The 25,152-nt window shown below is 47.6% G+C and overlaps 1 protein-coding gene across 1 annotated transcript; it reads left to right on the top strand.

Moving 5' to 3' along the window:
* Window positions 1-9,275: 9,275 nt before the first annotated feature.
* On the top strand, window positions 9,276-24,792 carry LOC144150254 (uncharacterized). Its single transcript, XM_077682111.1, has 8 exons — window positions 9,276-9,511; window positions 12,820-12,857; window positions 16,196-16,277; window positions 16,400-16,428; window positions 17,294-17,348; window positions 21,258-21,301; window positions 21,954-22,047; window positions 24,541-24,792. The coding sequence occupies exons 1-8, from the start codon at window positions 9,469-9,471 to the stop codon at window positions 24,654-24,656; spliced, it is 501 nt and encodes a 166-aa protein (XP_077538237.1). The 5' UTR covers window positions 9,276-9,468; the 3' UTR covers window positions 24,657-24,792.
* Window positions 24,793-25,152: the final 360 nt, after the last annotated feature.

Raw genomic sequence — 25,152 nt, 5'->3', positions numbered from 1 at the left:
CATATTAGCCGCCCAGAGCTCCACCAACTGCGTTACCTCGGCACCCGGCTCCATTCTATGTACTCTGACCGAAACTCTTCAGTATGCCAATGTTGCAATAAACGAGGTACCGTACAGGTGGGATTAAAATAAATACGAACGGAGCACACACCCTCCGACGCATGCCGCACCGTCTGGCAGCACTGTCAGTAAAATGCGCACACGCGTAGTGCTTTCAGAGCGTTTGAGAGTATGGCCTACTGCTAGGGGAAATGCTTGATAAAGAAGCGAAGCCGGTCATTTATTCTTAGGCGTCCTTTTATGCTCTGTCGCCACTGAGCACCCTGTTATCTACTACATTCGGGAGCCAAGCGCACAGCAAGCTGATATTATGCCCTTCATCAATCATCCATGCTCAGTGGCGACGCAGCGTGAAAAGGCACCCCAAAATAAACCACCGGCGTCGTTTCTTAGTCAAGCATTTCCAATAAATGTGGGCCACACTGTCAAACCATCGCCTCCTGTAAGAAGGGCGCACGCGCGCAGTTTACTGACTTTGCAGCCAGATGGCGCAGCATTAGTCGGAGGCTGTGCGCTCCGTTGTTCTCATTTCTTTTAATTCCATCTCTACCTTCCATCATCGTCGAGTGTGCACAAAACTAAAACCTTTCCCCATCTTTTCTCTCCCCTCCTTTTCTCTGAGCTGTGAAAGAAGCTGACGACCAGCAGGCAATTTGAGGTCACGCTTCTTTTGGCGTCCAGAGAAGACCTCCCCGTTGGGTCATGAATTCCTGGACTGAAAGATTACTCTCAAAGAGAACAGCTCAATAAGAGAGAGAGAGAGAGAATGCATTTAATGGTAAAAGCGAGGTTAGCCGAGCCATATCGCTTAGCATGCTACGCCATATGAGGGAACGAAAACATGAGAGTCTGTGAACTGAAATAAATAAATAAATAAATAAATAAATAAATAAATAAATAAATAAATAAATAAATAAATAAATAAATAAATAGATGAATGAATAAATGAATAAATAAATAAATAAATAACGAGGTAATGCACACGAGTGTTCAAGCACATACACAGAGTTTGGAAGTTAAGTTCATCACAGCACTTGTTCCAGGCCAGTGCTACGCAAGAATACGAGCAGAGCTTTGGTAGCCCGTACGGCCTGGCGTGGGTCCGACCAAGGGCCCATAACTGCCCTTAGTTCAAGGCCTGCGTGGTGTGGTATACACAGAGATGTTTGGAGAGTCTGCCTTGGCACTGTAAAGTTTCGACAGGTACAGATGACATGTTTGATGTCTTCTGTTACATGGCATGTTGGACAGAGTGGTGAAATGTCCTGTTGAATTTTGCTGAGGAAATGCCGTGTGTACGCCACGTTGAGACGAAGGCGGTGCACTACCGCTTCCTCACGCTTGCTGAGCCCAGGAGGCATCTTGAAGCTGCATTTAGGGTCAATGGTATGCAGAGGCGTGTACTGACGATTCTTGTCGGTCCAAATGCACCGCTGTGATCTCCAGGCAATGGAATGAGCGAGGGTTGCCGCATCCTTTCTTGTAAAAGGAACGGGCAGCGGTGGAACACAGAGGCTGTGGGCCGAAGAGGCTGCAGTATCAGCTGCAACATTTCCGGCGACTCCGCAGTGAGCAGGAAGCCATTGCAGTTCGACGCTGTGTCGCTGTTGTGTTGCTTGGAGGTGCAGATGATGTATCTCCCATGTCATCTGATCTTTCGGCAGTGATCTTAAGTACACTAGAGCAGACCGGGAATCAGTGAAAAAAGCCCATTTAGTGGGTGGCTGCTTTAGGATGTAGTGAAAAGCAGCCCGCAGCCCAGCGAGCTCGGTAGCCATCGTTGACGTCTTGTAGCTAAGTGGGACGCTAATGGTGGTTCGCGACGAGGGAATCCAAATCCCAATCGCCGAAGAGGTACCCGTCACTGATCCATCCGTGTACACATGCGTATGGGCTCTATAGTAAGTATTAATGAGCTCCAAGGCAAAAAATTTCAAAGCTGGGGCCGGCATGGGTGCTTTTCGCTTGAAGCCAGGAACAGTGGTCGTGATCTTCATGGGAGGGAACATCCACGGTGGGTGAAGAAAAGGGGCTGGGGCCTGGAAATGTGGGGGTAGGACCTCCTGCGCCCTGGACACATATACCGCTGCTAGTGGGTGCCCACCACCCACCACCCACCACCCACCACCCACCCACCACCGCTGCTAGTGGGTGCCCACCACCACCCCATTGCCAGCGTAGAAAAAGAATCGTTCTTCCCTTCGTGACACATACACAGATTGGGGGGGAGGGGGGGGGGATTGGCCAGGATTCGGGAGTTGGCCTTGCGTCCGACCAGGACGCGACATGTGGCGGCGACGGGCCTCCACGTAGACGACACATATGCATACACTGCATGGACTCATGGCCCCATCATGGTTCCCTCCGAGACTTCAACCGCGAAGCGAACATTTTTATGATAATATCGCCAACTTTCGTCATCAACAGCTCATACTCCCTCATCTATGCCCTGTGGCAAAATAAATGTTGTTAAAAATGTTCGCACTTAACAAAGTTCACAAAACTACGAATTCTGAAGGTAAACGTTGTAAGAGAATGCGCGCCGCATGAGACCTGAGAGTGATGGCACGGGATCAAAACAGGTACACACCAGCCACGCAATATCTTGATTTTAGGAAAGCTGTGCTGGGTGCCCGTCTGCTTGCGGACGTAATTCTCAGTATACGAAGACCGGAAGTGAAGGTACGCATACACGTTGTATTGATTGATTGATTGATTGATTGATTGATTGATCGATTGATTGATTGATTCATTGATTGATTCATTGATTGATTGATTGATTGATTGATTGATTGATTGATTGATTGATTGATTGATTGATTGATTGATTGATTGATTGATTGATTGATTGATTGATTGATTGATTGTAGGGTTTAACGTGCCGACGCAACGCAGGCGATGAGGCGCGCCGTAGTGAAGGGCTCCGGATTAATTTTGACCAGCTGGGGATCTTTAACGTGCGCCTAAATCTCGTACACCACACACGGTGTAGCACAAAAGAAGGCCGTTGAGGTTATTTCACACCAATGAGCAAAAAAAAAAAAAAAAAGAACTGAAGCTAAGAGAGTGACGCAAATGCGATGTTGCAGCGAAGAAGATGTTAGTAAGTATCGTCAGACCTTCGCCTTCAAAGAAAGCAAGCATACTTAGCCGGTCCGAGGAATATTTTCAGTGCTTTCACACCGCAGTTTTAATTGTTTTCTCATGGTGAGATTAGGAATAAACAGCTGCCGAATTGCACTTATTTATTTGTTTTGCTTCCAACTCAACCCGCAGACATTTAAAAGAAGTGGCCTTTCCACATATAGTATCGGCTTGAATCTCGTCTGCTGCCATGAAACAACAGAGAAGCCAAATCCTGCACGTGCATGTGACTCAGCTAGCGGGTCAAAACTCGCCTAAACAGTACAAACCCTTCTCTATTCAAACGCTGCACACGAGCTCCATCCTTTCGGTGACCTTGTGTCCCCGGCGCAGGGCCTATGAACTGGAACACGAGCGGGCAACGTACGGCCGATAGCGACGTCGACAAAAAAAGCTCGCGCTGCGAGCAGACGGCATTAATTCATAAGCCTCTAACGATGAAATGTTAACAGATGTTTCCGGTAAAATTGCCTGCTCTGGTCGGGCTTCCCTTGAAACTGTACATGCGTTTAGCATAGCGTAGCCGCCATTAGTGCAATGAACAGATTCTTCAATACTTGGGGTTACACTAGATTTGTATTGTACTTTACCCGTGCGCAGTGTGTATCGCCTAGTTTTCGACACTGCAAAAAGTAGTTAAAGAGAACTCTGGGCCATAAAGGAGAATTTCTTTACAACGAAGCTGTTAATTTCTCGGTTTCCACATATCGTGCCGTCACCAAGGTCGCGTAGAACGGAAATTTTGCAGCGAAGTTCTCGGTTTATACATATCGTGTCCGTCAGCAAAATCGTCTCTAGAGCTAATGTTTTGGGATGTGTTCTTGAAATGCTGATGGAGGGAAGTTATTGCCAGTGTTTCTTCCTGTCCAGACGCGAGCACCTTGAAGGGCTTGCGGAGCAGCGTTTTGGCCGGTGTCTTTCCCGTCTAAGCACGCGCACATGACCGGTTATACGTGCCCGAGTGGGGGAAGGTGGGAAGGGCGTTCACGGGCTGCCTGCTGCTCCGCAGGCGGCTCGACTGCTGCAAGGTGGCGGAGCGACTGCCCCGAAACGGGCGCAAGCACACCCCTGCATGCGCGGACTTTTCGGTACCAGAGACGCTGGAGCACTTAGTCTGCTTCCTCCCCCACCACGCGGGGCCGAGAGCAGAGCTCCAGCGAGCGTTCCAGCGCCGAGGCCTTCCCAGCGCCGGCATGGAGGACCTTCTGTTCCCGAAGAGGCCTGCGGCAACCCAACGGGAAGTCTTCGCCCATCTGCTCCATTACCTGGAGACGACCGGCCTCACGCCGCGGCTGTAGCCCGGACTGCTGTGACTGACTCATGTGCCCGGACTGACAGTCTTATGTGTTATCCTTTTTCATCTCTATCTCCATCTCTTTAGCACTCTCCTTTATCATTTCACTCCCCTCTACCTCCTTTCCCCCCACTGGGTTGTATGCAGGTGAGCTCCCTGCCGAGCTCGAAAATATCCCGAGTGCACTTCCTTTCCTTTTCCTTTCCTACAACCAGCCAAGCTTCACTCGCCCACTGAAAACACGCCCGTTGTTCTGGTGGGAGACTCCAACGTGGACGTCTCAAGCTACGATGCGACTTCACTGCTGTCTTACGCAGTCGAGCGGTTTGGGATTGATTGTGCGCAGACAATGTAGAGCGTACGACTCGGGAGGGAAAGGGACAGCGTCGTGTTTGTCCGTTGGAATAAAACTCCGATTCGGTTCTAAACCAACTACTTTTAACAATGCAAATACTTTTTTCTTGCTGTATGCCTGATTACAGCACGCATTTGTTGCTTGAGAAGCTTGCATTTTGACGTAACCGTACACCTACCACTTTTAGTGTGCATGTCCATGTCCTATACCAACGTACCTTTAGAAGACATTTCGCCCATTCATTCCCGCATTCATGGCGGTCTTGTGCTGTGGTCATCCACACACAGCCATCGCAAAAGAACGTAATCCGCCAGCTGCCAAGGTTCATTTCTTCCTTCCTACTGTTCAAAACGTTTGTATACGCGGAGCTGCAGGAGGTAGTCGCTTGTAATAAAAGATAGTTTTCATTTTTCCTTGGACGTAGAAAGCGAATTCTGCGGGAATCAAGCGGTAAGATACATTTTGTTGTACGCTGCTGGAATTTTGAACAAGAATACAAAATCCCGAAAAAGAATAAAAAAAAGCTGAATCGCATTTCGGTGCCGACATTCCGTTCACACGTAGGTAAAAGCCCGGCGCTGCCTGTATGCCCCCATCGCCATCTCCTAATCCGCTTACAACACTCCCTCAATTTTTTTTTCAGCAACTACTAAAAGAGCTTCGCTGTTAGGCCTAAGTATCGTAAGGTTACAATTGCAGATTTTCGAGTTACCGGCCTGAGTATGAGCCCCACCAGTGCGATTTTTTTCGAAGACATGTGATTTCAACCACAGAGCTGTTTAAGCTCTTGGTGGCGCAGATCATGAAGAGAAAAAAAATCGAAGAAAATACCGAGCGCATGTGAGCGTGCGTCTCAGGAGGAGCGCCCGGCGTCGTGCAGTCTTGCGCGTGTGCTTGTGACACGTGAGGGGCTCGCAAAAAGAAAAGGAAAAGTATCGATCTCCCGGCATCGTCCAATTATAACTGTTGGAGAGGGCATTCTTCGATTTGGCTTTGGCCTCCCCCGGTTCGTCTCAAACCGAGTTCTGTACTTAGAGGCACGCGTTCCTGAGCTCAGGGTCCGATTTCTCTTGCTGACGGTTCAAACTTACCTCCGCATGTACGAAGCCCCCTCTGCAGCTGACAAGCCTGTATTTATTTGTCATCCGTATTTATTTTTTAGATCTCCGTTCCCTAAACGTATTTCCCCCCAAGTCTGCCATTCGTTCAATCATGCCTGGGTTGTATTTCGGTTAACCTATATGAAGTTATTCCGGTATCCACAATTGAGCGAGAAACTGAGTTTTTCTTTCAAAACCCCTTCCCTTCGGCTGAAAAACTTCGCCCACGCTCGCTATTAGCCACTATTTTAAATGAATATTTATCCAAGTATCCTGATTCTTCTGTGATTTATACTGATGCTTCTCAAATTGACGAGAAAGCTGGAATTGGTATTTTTCACAATCTCTAGATTAGACTTATTTGCTACGAATCCCGGATAACACACCCATTTTTATGGCCGAATTTTCAGAAATAGCTCTCGCTCTATGCAAAGTACCGCAGCATGTATAAAAATTATCATAGTATCCGATTCGACGGCAGTTATATAGGCATCAACTTCCTCTTCCGACTCTCCATTGTACCACACACAATTATTTTTTGTTCCTATGCACGTGAAGGAGGTACACTTGTCTTGGGTGCGTGGCCATACGGACATAAGGGGCAACGAGCTAGCGCACCATTTAGCTAATGTCGCTGTCACAGCTCCCATTCAATTCGGTATTGCTAATCTGGCTCTATTTGCATCTTCAAAATTAATTAAGGCGATATTGGCATTTAGACGCTACTCGTTGAGACTCGCTTTTATCATTAGAAGAGTACCAACGTTTAAATTTCGGTGGAATGTTCATTTTTGTGGTTCTCGGCAATGCGAGGAGACCTTCACCGAGCTGCGCTGCAGGATTGCAAGGCTTAATTTCTATCTCTTCAGATCACACTTTCACCTACGGAACTATGTGTGCGGTGCCAGGTCCCTGAAACAATCGAACATTTTTTTCTCGACTGCCGCCGTTTCTCAACAGCTAGAGAACTTCTTTTGAAGGACCCTGTTGAGCCTTTGGGGTCTTTTTCGATTCTACATGTATCATCTGTTGGTGCATCAAAGTTGGGGTTTGCAAAAAGGGACATATATAATTGCATTCAGAATTTTCTTTCTGCTTCAGGTCATTTGAATTGCTCAAAGGTGATAATTAAGGGTTAATTCGGGTTTTATTAATAACTATAAGTTTACTTTTACAACATGTTTCCGGAAATAATTTAGTATTTTGAAGTCTCCACTAATGTCAACAACCGATTTAGCCCTGGCCAATCCCCCTAGTGGGTACGTGCCAAAATTTTTTAGGACATCATCATCATCATCATAATCTCCAACTCCAACTTCGAGGACACTGCCTAGCGTTCGTGGCGTGACCTCTCGCGTGCTCTTCTCTTCTCCAGTTGAGGCCGAGGTCGCGCAGCCGGTTGCCGTCGGTTCTAGCGCGTGCTAACGCGGTTCACTTTGTGAGACATGTGGAAGCTTGCGGACAAAACAACGATCCGGGCTTGCCAGTAACGGAGGCCTTTCAGCGGCAAGTTCGGAAATCGCAAAAAGAAAAGGAAAAGTATCGATCTCCTGGCATCGTCCATTTATAACTGTTGGAGAGGGCATTCTTCGATTTTGCCTTGGCCTCCCCCGGTTCGTCTCGAACCGAGTTCTGTACTTAGAGGCACGCGTTCCAGAGAACAGCATGAGAGGTGAGCGGGAAAGCAAAGGGGGACATTTCCTTGGCAAGTGTCTACAAAGACGAAAGGAGCAGATACGCGGCCAATTTTGTGATGGGCATAGAGCAGTAATTTATGGTTGAAGAAAGTACTTTGTGCCCCTACTCTAAATTTCGGATGTGTTTGTTGACTACGTTCCGAAAGCATTTAAGATCTAGAAAAAAAGTTTGAAAACGTGTTTCAGCGAAATTTTGGTAGGTTTATCTTTAGTAAGCTAAGACCAAGTCTGGGATGCAGTGTAGGGGGTACGTGATTGACCCGCATTCCATAATCGCCAGGTTCGAATTTCACCAGCAAATTCACGAAATTTTTCCTAACTTTTAATCGCTGTGCGCTTCGACCATTTTGGGAATCACCACTGTGACACACCGGTGCCAGATTTACAGGCAACGCGGCAGTTAATATTTCCATTGGTAATAAACAGGCAATTACTCCCAATACGCCAGCTCTGAGACCTTCAGGAACGCGATACGACGTGGGAACGGCATAAATAGTTAATGCAGGTGCGGACACACACCAACGCCTATGTTCTTGTTGGAAGGTGTGACGGGGACACGCTAATTATATATATCGCTCAAGAGGCATGACACCGCTGTATGTATGCACTGATTGATTGTAGGGTTCAACGCGCCGACGCAAGAAAGGCGATGAGGCACGCCGTAGTGGAGCGCTCCGAATTAATTTTGACCACCTTGGGATCTTTAACAAGCGCGGAAATATCGTGCACACGGGCGTTTGAGGGGCGAAGAACCTCAAGGCCGAAGCTTGTCCGGCGAGCGGCGTCCGTGCTCACGGCACAGCACCGTGTAAATCGAAACACCTGTGAAAAAAAGGTTTACGAAAGGTTAACAAGAACAAAATAAAAGGTTCACAACAGGTTAAGAGAGAAAGAGAGAGAGCTCCTGGAGAGCCGTGCTGCGCATGCGCGAGGAGCCTCGCATTAGATTGGATTGGAATAAATTGAATTGTATTGCATTGGATTGGAAATAATTTTAGCAGCAGCAGCAAGCCCTCTCACGGGTGATTTACGGTCAGAACGATCCTTAGTGCTTCGCCCACTCGTCGTGACTCACTTCGTGGAGATGCGTGAATTTTTTTGCTCTTTGCCTCCATCAGATAAGCGGCCACCGCGGCCGGGAATCGAGCCCGCGACCTCGTGCTCAGGAGCACAACGTCTTAGCCACTGAGTCACCGCGGCGGGTTGTATGTAAACACTGCTATATGGCTATAAAGGCACCTACTCACTCCCTCGATCTTCCCTTTCTTGCTGCCCATGAAATAGGAATCGCGGCACCGCGTGTGAGAAGCATCTTGATTCTTGTTTATTTTCTCGTTGAAGGAAGCCATGTATTGCAAGAGGAAACTCGGAAAACTTGAAATTGCCGCCAGTTTCGCAATTCACAGCCCTCTCCCGTTCTTCCTTTTCACATCCTTTCGTAACACGTTATCGAGGAACATCATGAATTAGGCAAACAGTTCAACGTATTTGAAGCGCAGGAAGCCATTCAACGCCCCCTTCTCCACGTGCATTCACACACCGCACGTGCTGAAATGCCAGACGGGTTGCGAGGCTGCTGACCCTCATAAGATAAGCAACCGGTGTGCTACGCAGGCGCGACTCGACTTCCCCCTGCGCTCAGTTGGCGACCAGTGCGGCAAGCTTTCGCTTCGATTGCAAGCCCTCACAGCGGACTCAGGCGGTAGGCATAAAAAAGACGCGGAGAGCTGTTTCCGTCCGGCCAGTTGCCAATTGCTTTGTGGGACGTGCCTGGTGCTACTACTCCGGAAGGACTTAGACGCTCGGCTCACTTCTACGATGGCGTTCTTCCATTTGATGCTGGCTGCAGTGGCGGCGCTGGGTAAGCGCAATTCTAAAATGTTTTAGTCGCAGTACTTGCGGGGGGGCTGCCCCGGGCAAAAAACTGATTTCAATAAGTTTACCGGCACCTCATCGTTCGCAACATTTGCAACTACTCTATTAGTCGAACCTGCGATACTGGTGTTCACTGTTTCAGCGAGTGCATGATAGGGTGGTTGCAGTTTTGCGCTGTGCTCGTATTTATTGGGACATCAAACTATGCTAAACGTCGTGACAGCTGTGCGCGGCTGGAAGTGTAGCGGTGAGAGCAGTATTATAGCAAAGGCAAATCCAGAGGCTTGGGTGCAGTGGCCAGGGGGAGTGGCCGCTATGTGATTGAAGTGGGCGTTCTTACTGCAGCCAGCTGCGACTTGGCCGTTGTATGTGTTGTTGTAAGGTTAAAAAATGGGGTCGATTTAATATTTTTTGTTTGTCCGGCAGCGCAACTAGTAAACCGGAACACCCTTTAATAAGAATTTCTCGTAGCCTTCAGTTGGATTGGATAGACCCATGTTCCCTTTCCTTTTGTGGCTTGTCGCCCCCCGCACTAGGCTGCTATCGCGCACGCGCCCTCTAAACTTCGGAGGGGTTGATGCTCGCTAACAGATTAACTGTTTGCCCTAACTATGTAGAGCTTCCCCGTAAAAGGAAGCATCAACCGTATGGTTGCAGGATTCGATTGGATCACGAGAAAGAAGAGTACGTGGCGGAAATGCTTTTTTTAGCATTGAAAACAACCCACGGGCCCAAGATAGAGCTTACTGCATAAGAGCCCATACGCAGTGTGCGTCACCCGTACTGTGGCCACCAGCTGAAGCTGGACAGGCAGAGAAGCGCTGGACAGCAACACCTCCCGTTGCTCTACTTGGGATGTTCACGGGAAGACAGGAGGGTTCTCTGGGCTAACGTCGCACACCCCGATTATGTGGCGGAGTGTACCTACTTCTGAGCAAAATTTACGTTCAGCGTCGTAGCTACTCGTGTGCATTGAGCGAAGACGCATCGGCGTGGGAAGGGGCCGGATTGTATGAGCCATGTGGTAGTTTGTTGTTCCCTGGATAGGTCACGGTGGGGCAGAGGTAGGGTCTGCCTGCGAAAGCGATAATGTTGGGTTGTGTATCTGCAAACGACAAGCAGGTGACTTCCCTCGTGCAGCTCCACAGCCTGCGGGGTAAAAGCGCACGCTTGTTGGGGGGCGTATTCGCTGCCCTCCATGGAAGCGTGAACGGGCGTCAATCGGAGGGTCTAGGGTCTAGACCTCCATGTTTTATTCAAATCTCTCTGTGTGTAGGCAAGCGTTTCAATAAGGAAAAATTGGGCCGTGGGCCCCACACGCCGCGGACAGCTGCTGTCATGCAACTCCCAGGTATTTGCTTACATATGCAAAACCATAAGGGTCCCATTGATGAATGTTTGGGAATGCGAAGCGTCTCCCTCGAGAAATCGAAACTCGGCCAAACGCGCAAGCTTTTCTACGGCTATATGAGCCCGCAACACGGCGGCGCTTCTTCCTCGCACTTCGGACCAACCGTTCCTCGCATTCTAACCATCTCACTGGTCACGTTTGCTCGCTAGCCGCGGCACTGACTCCCCGCTTTTTTGTTGTCCATTTACATCTGAATTTCGCGTCGTCTTACCCAGTCTATTCTCCTTTGCTGCTTGTTGGGCCCTACATGTGCTGCATAATTTATTGCACAACGCTTACGAGGGATTACCAGATGCGTTGAGACGCAGTCCGATGGACGGAGGTGGTCGCGAGCCACGCTTCGACTTCGTCTCCCTAGAAGCGCGAACGCAGTGCCACCGCAACCAATGGCGCTGCCAGCTCGGCTGACGCCACTCATCTCCCCAAGTACTCGGTCGTTCTGTTGTTTTAACTCGCGTACACGGTTCGAAGGCCCTATATATGTCTCCCGCAAAAACGGGTATTAAACGTTTCTCTTACATTTGTGTTTGAGCACGTTTTTCTCGCTTCCTTATGCATCCTTCCAAATGTCTGAGTTCCTATCCCTGCCTCCAACAAAGAAAACCGTGTCGCAGTCATCTGCCGTAGTGGTTTTAGCGGGGGAGCGTTACGACGCTCATTGAGCTGTTTTCCGTGGCCGCCAGCCGATCGCTTTCAGCTGGTCTCGTCCAACGCTCACTGCGAGACGTCATCACCGCAGTAGAAACTGGAAGTGGCAGCCAAAAGCGCTCGCTCGCCTGCAGCTGAAATGGGGAGCATAGATAACAGGAGCGCGGAAAGGAAGACAGCGTTAAAACAGACAAAAGAAGGGATACGTCACTTCAGGAAGAACCGCAACTGCGCACCAAAGTTTGTTTCCTCACCGTCCGGTGGACCGGTCAATGCTCGGTAGGCATGGTTGCCAGCCGTGGCTTCACACCAAATTTGCTCTCTGATAGAAACGGATTCCAACGCCAACATATTCTCTAAATTGCAAAATTTGCGCAAAAATTTACGCTAAGCTGACCGAAATAAATCAAGGGCGTAAAATATGAACATACATGAACTAAATTGTGCCCCATATATAATATGAAATTATGCCAAATAAATAACGTCTAATTACCAAAACAAAAATTCCAAATTCTTTTTCGAACATCTTGCGGCCCGGTCACTGCGGCCAGCTCTGCCAAAGAATGAGTGACCCTGCTGTGGGCCGCTTGGCGCTTCAAAACACCGAAACAGTCGCATTCTTGCGCTAAAACAGCAACTCCGTACTCGCGGCCACATCTTAAGGCATAGAAGTACTGATTCGCTCTGTATTTTTCGTATCCAAGTATGCTTAGCAGGCTCACGCATGCCCCAAGTAAAAAAAAAAAAAGTGCAGACGTGCGACTGCGACTGTACGACCCTAGATTTCTAGGTAGAAATACCAGTGTTAGAGCAGTCAGTCGAAAGGAGCGAATTGGTTACTGCTTGCCGCTTTGTTACACCATTTGAGCGCGTCGGAAACATTAAACCTTCTAACATTCCGAGGAAAAAGAGGCTCCGACTAGCAACAACGTGACTCGGTGTGGAAAAGCATCCCGATCGAGCAAGATAGACAGGCTCGTCTGCTGACTAGCGGCGATTATGAGATCGCACCGTGACACCACACGTCTGTTTGTTACATCGTACGCATAGCGTCCCTTCGAGACTGCCACTAATATTTGAAAATTCAACATTCGAAGCGTCTTTTTTTCTCTTCCGATTCTTCTCGCTCACAAATGAATGTATCCCTTTGAGCGATTGCATTTGGAAGCCCTAACCGGCAGTAGCAATATAGATTCACGAATGTGATTAATTTCTCCCCCCCCCCTTTTTTTCAGGCTGTGTTCTGGCAGTTTCCGCAGCGACGTGCCAGACGGTGAGTACGCTTGAATAAAACTGCATTGAAGACGTCCAATTCCCAAAATTACACTACAAAATATTATCAGCGTTGGTACTTATGAGTACATGTTAAAAAAGACATAGCACTCCTTTCGCCAATTGACAGAATTGGGTACTAGGGGATTAACAAATTACATGATTGGTATCAACGTATGATAGGTCGTGTTCTAGGCATGACATTACTTCGACTATTCCCTCCACAGTTCCTGAATGTTCTCCAAAGCTTTCTTGCGTAGTTAGCATTGAAGGCGCGTGCCCCCTGTGTGCGGAGGATCAGGTTTAAGAGATTCATCCTAACCCTGTAATATCCAGATAATGAGAACAATCAAATTAGTTTGACACAAATAATAACAAACGCGACAAAAATTTTTCTCCAATTGTTATAAATAACATAATATATCATAAACGCATAAAAAGTAAGTATACGCATACCTACATATATATAGGTATATATATCTAGATTATTTATAATGTAGCATATATCCATTTACATGTAGGTATATGTGTACCTACACATAACATAGACACATAATGTGGCATATACCTCTTAAAAAAGTGTATGATACACCGCTTAAAAATATCCGTGTAGACCCACCGGGCACGCTTACGATGGAGGAATCCATCTTTCAAACTGCCTTTGGGGCTCCATGCGGCCAGTTATCCAGCTGTAGTTTTCTTGCAAATCGCTTAGGAGGAGTCAGAAATGATAGTAGGCATTTCTTCGCGGTCGCAAGGCCCAAGTGCGAGTGAAAAAATCCGAAAGCTGGTGTATCTTTTACGATACGTTGGTCGATACGATTTCTGCACTTCAAAAAAAGTTTATTAAACATCCGAGGCAGATCTACGCAAGTATGCCATCAAACTGAATCCCAAAGCGCCCCAGCCACTTTTCAGGTCACGGCGAGGGGCAAAAACGCCAGTGTCAAAATCCCAGCGTAGGCTAACATACCCAAATTGTCAAAATATTTCGTAGCTTTCCACTAGGGCACCACTGATAGCGCAGGTGTAGTTTCGGTGTGTAAAATCTCGTCGTTTGTAATAATTCAAAATCCTAACGCGAACGCGAAGTATGCGTAGAATATCGCTTTCATACAACAGTTTTTACTAGTTGGCTTAAATAAGCGCTCAACGTTGGAAACTGCTAAGATGTGCTGTCACTACGCAGGAATGGCTGGTGGTGCGATTTTTAACCTTGTTGGGAATTGATATTTATATTAATTATGCATAATTTTAAGTTATCCCGTTTTTTTTTTTTGCGTTACAGCGACATAAAGGCAAACTAACACTTCGTTTAATTCTAGGTTCCGGTAACTCACTCAACCGAACTCCAACCCCAAAATACTCTTTAATACCACCTCTCGTCCCAAAAAGATAATATCAGAGCTTGCACATTGCGCGCTACGCGATGTCGGCGCTCGATGAAGAGGTTTAGCTGACCGTTTATAACGGTCCGCTCCGCTGCCGGTGGCCCGCTCAGCGCGATCGGAGCGATAGCAGCCGAAACGCTTTTAGCTTAGCGCAACCCTATCTCTCTCGGCGGGGAATCATTGGCATCACTGCTCGTGCCGTGAGCGCGTGTAAACCAAAATTTCACCCAAACGAACTATAAGACAAGGTATTTTAGGCACTCAAATAAGGAAAAGTGCGGTGTTTATTGCCTCATTTCACTTTTTTTATAGCATATAGTCGCTGACACGATATAACGGTCCTAAATATTTATTAAAAGAGGCCGTTCAACTTTCGGATAGCCAAGGCAAGGCTGTCTCTCTCGGAGGTGCATAAAAGTAGGCCCGCGTTTCGGTGGACGTTTTTCGCTTGTGTTCTAAACGTCGTTGTGATGCATGGCACCATTGCTTATTCGGGAGCGCTTTAGCGGTTTCGTCGCTCGCGCTTCAACTGGAGAAACGGAGTTCGCCGTAGCAGGGGGCAGACATCGTAAAAGCCCGCGTGGTATCGTGAGCTACCGCTAAGAGGCCCCGGCTAGGAAGGTGGGTCCCCGCTCCGGTATCACCGCTAGTGCCCTCGCGCTACGCATACGCAATGGCGCTCCCGCTTGCTATCGGCGTGGAGTGGAGCGCCAGAAACGGTCAGCCAAAACTCTCTAACATAATGGGGGATATAAATACGTATGAGCCCCACCCGCACGTCAGCATGCAAGTGATACGATCGCGCAAAACTCGAGGCACCAGTGTCATCGCACAGCGTGTTTCTTGATGGTCTTAGTCGGCGACCGCCGATCGCACAAACACATCACTGAAGTCATAAAGACGGGCGAGGAAGTGGCTGATGGGTCGCTACTACATCAGGCTTGCGTTCCAGTCGGCGTCATTGTGTCTGTGACGGAGCTGTCTTCTACATCAGTGAGGCCAACTTAAATTTTGAATGCAGAGCATTTCACTCACGATGTCACCCGCGTTGACGTCCGTAGTCCACACCGTCGTTGTCCCTACTATATAAAAAAGAAAATACTATCCGGCGCCAGGTTTCGATCCCTCGACCCTGCGGGCGGAACGCAATGTACATGGTGCTCTACCCACTGCGCCACAAAGCCGACACAGAATGGGACGCTACGAACGTGCCTTATATCGTTGACTCATTCAAATTACTGCTGACGAGCGCTCTCTCGTCAGCAGTTGCCACAAGTGCAACAACATTAACGTAACGCAAACTACTTAACGTCGTGCGCCCCCGGAAATGCTCTGCATTTGATCGTGCCCCTCGCGAGGGGGATGTTTATACAGTAACTCCTACTTATAGCGGACTCCTGGCGCCCTCTTTCTGCCATTGTAGAGACTATGAGGCGGTCTTCCAAGGGCGCCAAATTTGAATTCTACAAAATCGATTTTTTTTCTCCACGCCCCTTTTTCAATGGGGGGATAATGTTTATGCTTTCTGCTAAGGTTCCTGTAGTGTGGAAGCACCCTTTGAACGGTCCGTGCCGCCGTTAATGGGTTAAAGTGCTCAACGCACAGTTTTCGTTCCCCACAAGACACAGCAACGCGAAATGAATAAGATTATTCAAGCTTCACTAGGAAACCCGCGTTGCAACCGAAATTATAGCGTGATCTCTCTACAGCGACTTGCTGCGGCGGTGAGCGAGTGGCCCAAAATGCCGGCTCCAACGTATGCGTGTCTCGTGCCTCGCACGGCGGACATGTGTATATTGGAGAACCCTATCTTCTAGGTATCGGACGTTCACATGTCATTGCAATTCCACCCAAGAATCATTTCCAGTGTGGCGATTGGTTGTCTGCCGTTCGAAAATGCATGTTGCCATTTGTGTTCCTTCCTTAAATGACATTTTATTTGTGCCAGGATGCTGACTGTGCGGGACGACAGCGTTGCGTTCTGCACGCCAACTACTCCAGCCGCGCTAACTGCGAGACCGAGCGTCACTGTAAGTAGTTTTTTCTTTTTTATGTATACGCGATATCTACGCTGCCATGCAGGCTATAACATTGCTCTAGCAGATTATACGCGCTTGCTGGATAAGGCTCTTGCTTTCTCTGTCGTTCGCAGGCGTGGACGTTTCCTCGTCTTCGTGCACGGTGAGTTATCTTGCGCTGTTTTGTACTAGCCTTTCCTTGCCTTAATTCCCGAAAAAAAATGTAAGTCCCAATTCTTAAGGGAAATATGATTAAAACGCCAAACTTTCCCCATTCGCTTATCAAGATGGTCATTTTAAGGAACCCATTGTGCAAAGTTCGCTGCCCTGCAAGAAGGCGTTTTCGCGACGAACGAGGACATCGGTGAATCATAGAAAGCTTCGCTTTAAAGTGATGCCTCTGGGCGCGGAGCAAGCCGGCTATTGCTGCGGTTACATGGCTGTGACAGAACCACATCGCAACGAGCCAGAGAAGCTGTAAGGAAATGCGTCCAAGCCTTCTGGCACAGCGACTTCGCTGCGTCTTCCGAGCGCATTCCCGCGTTTACATGACGTCGACGCGGTAAAAACTGTCGCTGCCATGTAAACGCTAGCTGTATTTTTAAATCTGTCCAACTGCTGTTCTTCGGGATTTTGGAACTGTACGGAACAGCCACGTTCCATTGGGCTGATTAGTTTCTAGTCGCGGGAAAACGATCGTGTGTTGAGGTTTCCGCGCATGTTAAAGATCCCCGGATTGTCTAAATTACTCTGGAGTACTGCACTACGGCGCGCGTCCTAGCCCGGGTGTATAGTTTCGGCGCGTTAAACTCCCTCAATAGTTTTAGCAGAGTCCCTCAATGCTAATCCGACATGCAACTGAAGAACGCCTGCCATTGATTCAAGGAGTACTAAATAAATCGTCTTGAGAAACTTTCGGGAGCCAGCTGGTATTGTGAAGGTAAATAAAAATGCAAATCGCTTTAGCTTGAAAGGTATGTGTGATCTCTCTGAAGAGTCTGAAAAATTTCATTTTTTTTTTGCGCCAGTGTCAACCTGGCTACGAGTGCCGCCTGAAGGACTGCCCGTCAGACCCATACGAATGTGAGTATCTTGAAATGCGGCCTTAAAATTTATGTTGATGTGAATAACGGCGCACCCACCATGCAGATTCGTTTGGACAAACAGCCTGCGCGAAAATGACGAATAGTTATGAATGCATTCAAGGGTCTTCAGAATACGGTTGCCCGCCAAGCTTCTGGAAGGAACATTTGCGTGTGGGCGAGTTTATACATGCGAGTATGGAAGAGCGCGCAGAAGTGTACAAGGAAGAGGCGAATAGAAGCGCTTATGCAAATCGCTAGTTTTCCCTGTCCAGCTGAGAGAGAGAGAGAGAGAGAGAGAGAGAGAGAGAGATAGAGAGGTAGATAGAGACTTGAGCCTTAATCGGGTTCACGGGAGCAGTGTGGCCGTCGGTTTGAGGCCGGCGGCGACGTTGTCAGCGCGGGTGACCGAAAGTATAGACTGGCCTTTTTGGGCTACTTAACGCGCACATTTTGGTCTCGCTGTCCATCTGAGTCACTAAATTTAACCGCCCCGCCAAAATTATTCGAAGTCGGTGTTTACTCATACCTTGGCGTAACCGCTCCAAATGACCAAAACCAATCACGTGGGTCATACATGTTTTACTTTATGCAGCGCCAAGAATATCTCCGGAGTGTCTGAGGCAATAGGTGAGAGATAAGAAGCTCGAAGGTTTACGGGTACGTCGTCTGCTCCCGCCACTTCTGGTTCGAGAGCTCCCCTGGCCTCCCGTACGCCGGCGTCTCAATCGTTGTCATTCATTGACGGTGCGGTGCATGAGTTTCTTGTTTTGGTGAAAGCACATAAAAAGGCATATACGCGCGAGAAAGCCGCCGGTGTACGGGAGGCCAGGGGAGCTATCGAACCAGAAGTGGCGGGAGCAGACGACGTACCCTTGAGCCTTTGCGCTTCTTGCCGGTTACCTATATGTGGTATCTAACCAACGAAAGCAGCGCGAGTGCGTGACAATTGTACTGACTTCGGCAAATCGCAATTGAATTAGCCATGCGAGCAGTAGAAGGGGAAGCAAAGAGCGTGATAGGTATAAGGGAGAGGTAATGTGTTACGAGGCAGGGGTGGCAGAGAACCGTTGTCTTCGGTCGTTTCCAGCAGAGCAAGGCTTACGCGGCCTTTTTTTGCGCTGTCCTGTCCAGAGAGGAATCGCATTTGTTACTTCAACACCAATATCGGTCATCACATACCTTCCGTATATAATCGTATAATTTCCTTCGCAAACGACTGAGCTGTTTTCTCAAAGGCGGAGAAAAAAAAATGAATAACTGCCGTGTTCGTTCTTATCGAAAGCAGGGCGTTATGGAGTGAGAGTTAGGGAGTTACAGAATCCATAGCCGCGGCGCGAAATAGTGCACTTGAAATCGAAGTTAAACCATATATGAACCTAGAGCGGGCGTAAATATTTGGCAACTGGCTATGCAGCTGTCTGGGTTGCTAAATTCGCAAGGAAGAACATGTGGTCTGTAAACAAGGTCCTGGTCGTAGACTTTCAAGAGGCAGCTTTCCTGCTACAACGCTGACAAAGAATTCGTGACAAAAGAGCTGGAAGTCAGCTGGTCAACAAGGCCATTTTAAACGTTTACAATCGGCCAAGGATGATTTGGCTAATCCTGCAGCCGTGACCTTTTCATCTCAAGTTCTGCGCGTCGAATAGTAAGACATGTAGAATGAGCCACAAACACGCGAAAATTGCTGCCAGTTGCTGCATTGTTTAAACGATATCGGCGTTTCATTGCTCGATGTGGTACCACAGTTAAAAAGCCAACTCGTGAAATATGAGCATATCGTGGGCAGAAGTGTTAACAGAGTACGAAGTGCCAGCTTACGCAGAGAGAGAGAGAGAGTAAATGTTTATTGAAAAAGGAGAAGAGGTCGGCCTGAGAAATTGATCTTGGGCCTGCTACTTCCCTCTGGGGGGAGGGTACTGGGGACAGAAAGAGAAAGGAATGAATATGGAAGGTATGGGGAATGAAAATGAAAGCGACAAATGAACTATGTACAAGCAGTAAACCAATAAACGTCTCACGTACAACGGGGCGCTGAATGAGATGACAACAGTTCACTTTTAAGCACATGACTATCATCCATGAAAAAAAAACTGCTCAGACATTATTTCGCAGTCTGTTCAATTTTGTCACAACCTAGAGGCGAGAATCCAAAGAGGAGTCACCAAGAAATGTTAACAGGGCTTTAACGGCTAGGCTTTGGTTCCTGTTGTCAGCCCACGTGCCCAAAATCTTTTGTTCGGACAGAGGGCGAGTGTCCAAGCGTAGTAAAGCTGTCTCAAGGTTCATTCGCTCACTCGAGTACTTTGGACAAGCACTAAGCAAATGTTCGATAGAGAGAGGCAGCTCAGGATAGCGCCTGGCCTTGTCAGGTGTTTTTGCGCATGCGCATGAGCAACCGAGTGCGGAGGATCAGCCTCGTGAGCGCCGGTGGTAACTTTAGCGTATACGCTCTGTGCTTAGTTGGCACCATAGTTTTTTTCAGTAAGTATACTAGAGATGAAACTGCGTCTGGTAATCAATGTCGTCGCAGGGTATACGGGTATCGGAAGACCCTCACTGTTGGTTTGGGCGTGGCATGACAATTGGATTCTTAAGCAGTTTTTGGGATTTGTTTTCTGCACTATGCATTAGCACATCTCCGAGTTACGAGGAAGCCGAAATCATCCGTGTTCTGTAGTAGCCGTGTTCGGTGAAACAGTAGGCAGTGCGTTATCGTACCTGAAGTTGGTCATGCCGCTCAGTCGGACTTATGACTGAGCGGGTAATATGCCGCCGCTAAATTTGTAGCTGACGAAAAAAAGAAACAAAACGTACTTCGACGAAGACAAGATACGACAGATACGTGCGCATGCATCCGTCCTATCTTGTCATGGTCCACGACTGTTTAACGCCACGTTTCCTTTTTCTTGTTAAACTGTAGCCAACGGTCGCTGCCCCGGTTCACCATGAAGGCGTCGTTTTCATAGAAACGCTCAAAAAACTTCTCAAACTCTTCAAATAACTTTTTTTTGCAATAATTGTGTGTACTGATCAATACCCCGTCGGCAACGGTCTAAATAGTGTTGCATCATGGCCGCCAAGGGAGCAGTTGTAGTTGATTTTACCCAACCGGGCACACCGCTTCCGCTCACTGTCTACCCAGAGAAACTGTTAATTCTTGGTAGTGACTCTGGCTAATCATTCAGCGGAAGCGGTTTGGCCGGTTGGGTAAAATCAAGACCGGCATATGCGGAACCACAACTGCGAGGATTATCGTAATGGATGGGAGCAGTCTATCCTGATTTCTACACAATCGGCCAACCGTTTCCGCTCACCGACCAGCCAGTCACTATCACTAATTAGCAGTGACTTGCTAGTCAGTGTGCGGAAGCGGTATGACCGATTGGGCGAAATCAAAGAATGCTTCCATGGCCACCATAATTCAACACTATTTAGACCAGGTCAACCCGAATCATTTGATTAGTGACGAGTTGTATAGCTGGGTAAGGTTGCTACCCAAAATTTTGGGTATTTCTGTATTTTTCTTGTTGTACACATTCCCCGTGTTTTTTTGGCGGTGACTTGATGGTTCACGCGGTAGATAACACCTGGCAACTGTTTTCACCATGGTAATCAGGCAACTTCGTGCAGCAAGTTTTGGCGCATATTGGCCACATTTTAGACTTCTTTTTTGGCGGCTTATCCTAAGCTTCTGTGCACCAGGTTTAAATCTCATGGTGTTCGAAATTGGAGTAGGCATGGTGGCTGGCGGCAATGCCCTATATTTTAAGGGCTTTAGCGAACTACAATTACGCAATGTAACTGATCTGTATAGAGGCAAGTTTTTTTTAAAACAGTGTGAAGGTAAACCCATTTTTCTGAGTGCACATATCTTGCGTCTCATAGTCGCTATACCTTTTTTTTTCAGGCTTGTTCCTTGAAGACAAGGAGAGTCGATGTGGAGGACGCAACGTAAGTGGTGTCATTGCTCGTTCAAGAAACCCAATTTTGACGTATTTAAACATTTTTGCAGTATTTCAGAACGCCGCGTTTCTGTATCATGAGGGAATAATTTCAAATGTCGAATAAATTAGCGCAAGTTAACCTCAACAATCGCTTAAGCGAGAGTCGCACTCGAGTTAATGCGCAGCATTTCAAACATACAAACTTCGCGGTGCATTGAATTTAGCCTTTACCTGTTTACCCAACAGTCGAAGCGATGTTCTCTGCACAGACGTTGTACACAATCTTTTTTCTCTTACTCGGGGAAAAATACGAGTTGCATTTTAATTCAACTCGATGGTTTCCTCACGTTGGAGGTTGTTGTATGCCATTATTGATCGCTTTAACAGGCTCTAAAGACGAGGCGCTAATGAATATCGCTATCTTAGAAACTTTGTGCATGTATATCAATGCTCTAGTCTTTATGCTGATGAAAACAATCAGTTATAGCTCTCTTAACACATCTGAATGTGTCTGCCGTACCCGGTTTTTTCTAGGGCTAGGAATATTTCCCATTCAATGAATAAAAACCTTCGATGTTAGGTTCACGGTGTTCGATACAAGCAACGATTCGAAGTATTCGCCTTCAAAATAAAGAAACGTTGCTTTGTATTCTTCGCAGGGTCCCAAGTGCGGCTCTAATCAGGTGTGCGCCTATGACGCTACCGGATTGGTGTGCATCAAGTGTCCCTGCTATGGCACGCACCGTGCAGTTTGTGAGTATGCTCGTTTGTCGCTACGTGTATTTTGAAGTCAATTAGCCCAAAGTTAATAACTACGTACAAACAACAAAGCTATTCGCTCGTTCGAGTGCACTGATGAGCATGGTTATCGTCAGTACTTGCTGAATAAGTGGGCTTCGTCCTTAAAGGGGCCATGCAGACCAAACAGGAGTTTGTTTTATTCGAAAGATTTCGTGTTTTATAGTGCTACAGCGCTTGTCCTGCAGCAAATCACGCCGTACTCAATGTGAAATCAGTCTACTTAAGCTAAAATTTTGATTCTCCGGCCAAATCGCGCGTTTTCACTCCGTCTGCAATGAAGTTGTAAGTGCGCGTATTCAAACGACCTTCCACTGCGTCCTTCGGCTCTACAGCCTTGCTTGCCGTCCGTCCGGTATTACCAGAAAGCGCTACCATACGCATTCACGCACAGTTGTCCGCCGTTGCTTTAATTTGGACTGAATGTGCACCTTGTTTCTGTTACTGTAGAAAGTAATTGTTTCGTGAAACATGGGGTATCCTTGACAAACAGGATCGCGTAAGGCAACATCGCTTGCGGCAATCGGCGAGTGCCTTGTAAGAACTGCAAAGCGGAGGACTTCGGTGTGCAGCTAAAACATAGTGTGCCCGGTACCAACAGCCGTGCGCATCAGTACTTCTTCCCTTACGTGTAATTTCGTAACTTTCATTGTTTACCGCACCATTCTTACTGCTGTAAAATGATTGATTGATTGATTGTAGGGCTTAACACGCCGACGCAACGCAGTCGATGAGGCGCGCCGTAGTGGAGGGCTCCGGATTAATTTTGACCACCTGGAGATCTTTAACGTGCGCCGAAATTTCGTACACACGGCGTTTTTGCTTTTCGCCTCCATCATAAAAGCGGCCACCGCGGCTAGGAATCGAACCCGCTACCTTGTGCTGTAAAATTAATTGCATTATATTTAGGCGCAAATAGTTCGTTCGGCAAGCTTATTAGCCGTGCCTAATTTGCGTTTCCTTTTGTCGCTCTCAAGCAATCGCGCAGTTGGGCACATGCATATGCCATCATAAGTTCTATTGCGGGAAATGAGCTAGTGGGCCGCATAGACATTCCCTTTTTTCCTTTTATATAGGTTACTTAAGCGGTGTGCGCTATGGGTGCTGTCAATGATTCTAACCAGGAAATCGTTCGAAGGAACCAAACTTGTGTTTTGTCTGCAGGGTGTCTTTAAAGGGCGATTTAATCATTTCCGAAAGGTGTATCGAACCAAAGTTGTGTTCGCTGAAAACATCTGGCGGCTAACCGCAAAGTAACTTTTTCAAATAGCGGCGTTTTATTAAATATTTATCGCAGTCTTTTGCTGCAGATAATTTTAATTTATAGCTTTAATACCGCCGAGTATTGTTGCGCCATTCCAGAGAAGGGGGTGCATCTGAAAGCGCGTATGTACTCCCACCCGAAGGTAGTTGAGAAAGGAATGTTACGCAGATTAATTCTCCACAGCACCGAGTGTTTAAGGGGTGACAATGTGACGCGCAACTCTTGCGCTACGCGATATACAGGAACTCTAGACCGGCTGAGGTTTTCACCCTCCCCACGGTCCCGGGAAGCATGACGTCATTCCGAAAAACATGACGTGTACACACGGCGTCACTCGCCAACCCTAGCCAGCGCGTCGGCTACGCCACGGGAGCCCGACGTCGGCAGTTTAGGTCAAACAGCAGGCGATGTCATGCTTGCCTGCTCTGGGCTTTCTCGTGCGGGCAAAGATTAAAATGTATTTAAAATATGTCACGCCGAACGGTTGCTGTTAAAACTTGCTGGGGGATATCTCCTGCTAAAAAGCAAGCATTTTACAGTTTTCTCAGCTTTGAAATTTCCACTACTCCTTTAACGAAAAGAGTCATACCTGTATCGTGCTGATATTTAAATTTTTTTTCACTGAGTGCCCCCGAAGGTTTAATTTGCCTGAGTAATGTTGCCGCCTATAAACTTTGCCGCCGATTCGATAAATAGCACCTCTATGCCCTTCATTTGGGCCTCTCCTACAAAAAGAACGCAGTAAACAAATACGTATAACGAAGACGTGCAGCGACACTACTGTGGTTTGATGTTGCAACTCTCAGTCCCTGTGTACCAAACATTACCAAAAAAAAAACAAACATCCCGTGGTGGCTATATCAATTACTAGACCCACAAAAACCTGTTGTGGTATGCCGATGCATTTTTACGGTAAATAACAAGCATCGTAGAGGTTATGCTTTCCCTTTTAATCCCTCAACTCTAAATTAGCCCGAGAGTGTTTCCGTACATTTAGCTTCAATACCTTCGTCTAACCACGGTGTCGTTTCCAGTGAGGAGCTCGACCTCGGACGCGCCATCGGTTACGCGCGTCAACATTTATCAACTATATAGAAACTTTTCACAAGCTCGTGGAGTTGTCTAAACGTTTTCTCGCTCCGAAATAACAATGTCATTGACGCCACACCGCATGTGTTTCGCAGGCATTGACAAGACACCCGGAAATGAGTGCGGACCCAACAGCATCGCTCAGGTTGTTCGGGCAAACAGCTACGTGTGCAAAGGATGCGCATCCGCCACTTCCGTGCTCACTCGCTGAACACATCGTACTCCGCAAGTCGGGTCTACACAATTGTGCAGCTAACCGTACCCCAAAGAAGGCTGAAGAGACTCACCTGTGGAGAGGTGGTTTAGTTCGCGAGTTAACAGAATAAATGAGCTGTATCTGGTGTGCACGTTGAGTCTGTTTTTTTTTAACGCGAAGCGTAGATAGCTAGGGTTTTATGTGTTGTTGATGTCCCCAAACGAGAACTCCTGATGTTCCACGTGTTCTTGAAGCGCGAGGCGCTGGAAGGCGGAAGTCCCGGAGTGTGTGCTATTGATTGGTGCGAGGGCCTCATCAAAGCCACAGGCTGTAGAGGACGGGATCCAAGGCTCAATCTTGTACGTCTCATCCCTTGGATATGCATTTTGAGTAGATTATTTATCAATAGGAAGTGTTTTCTAGATCAGTGTATGCATATATGTATTGCGCTTTCCCTTTTCTTAGGGATGGCCGGCGAAACGCTCAAAAGGAACTCTGCTCACACCTTTAA

The sequence above is a fragment of the Haemaphysalis longicornis genome, unplaced genomic scaffold (genome assembly GCF_048455015.1).
Source record: "Haemaphysalis longicornis isolate Haplotype H1 unplaced genomic scaffold, Haemaphysalis longicornis Haplotype H1 scaffold_8, whole genome shotgun sequence".
NCBI classification, from domain to species: Eukaryota; Metazoa; Arthropoda; class Arachnida; order Ixodida; family Ixodidae; genus Haemaphysalis; species Haemaphysalis longicornis.
Note: the sequence above shows the minus strand (reverse complement) of the source record. Positions and strands in the feature narration are given on the sequence as shown.

What these genes read in the sequence shown, in the direction of transcription:
- LOC144150254 (XM_077682111.1), top strand. Translation starts at nt 9,469, where the DNA reads ATGGCGTTCTTCCATTTGATGCTGGCTGCAGTGGCGGCGCTGG. An exon ending in GGCTGCAGTGGCGGCGCTGG is followed by an intron (nt 9,512 to 12,819) that starts GTAAGCGCAATT and finishes CCTTTTTTTCAG; the next exon opens with GCTGTGTTCTGGCAGTTTCC. An exon ending in TTTCCTCGTCTTCGTGCACG is followed by an intron (nt 16,429 to 17,293) that starts GTGAGTTATCTT and finishes TTTTTGCGCCAG; the next exon opens with TGTCAACCTGGCTACGAGTG.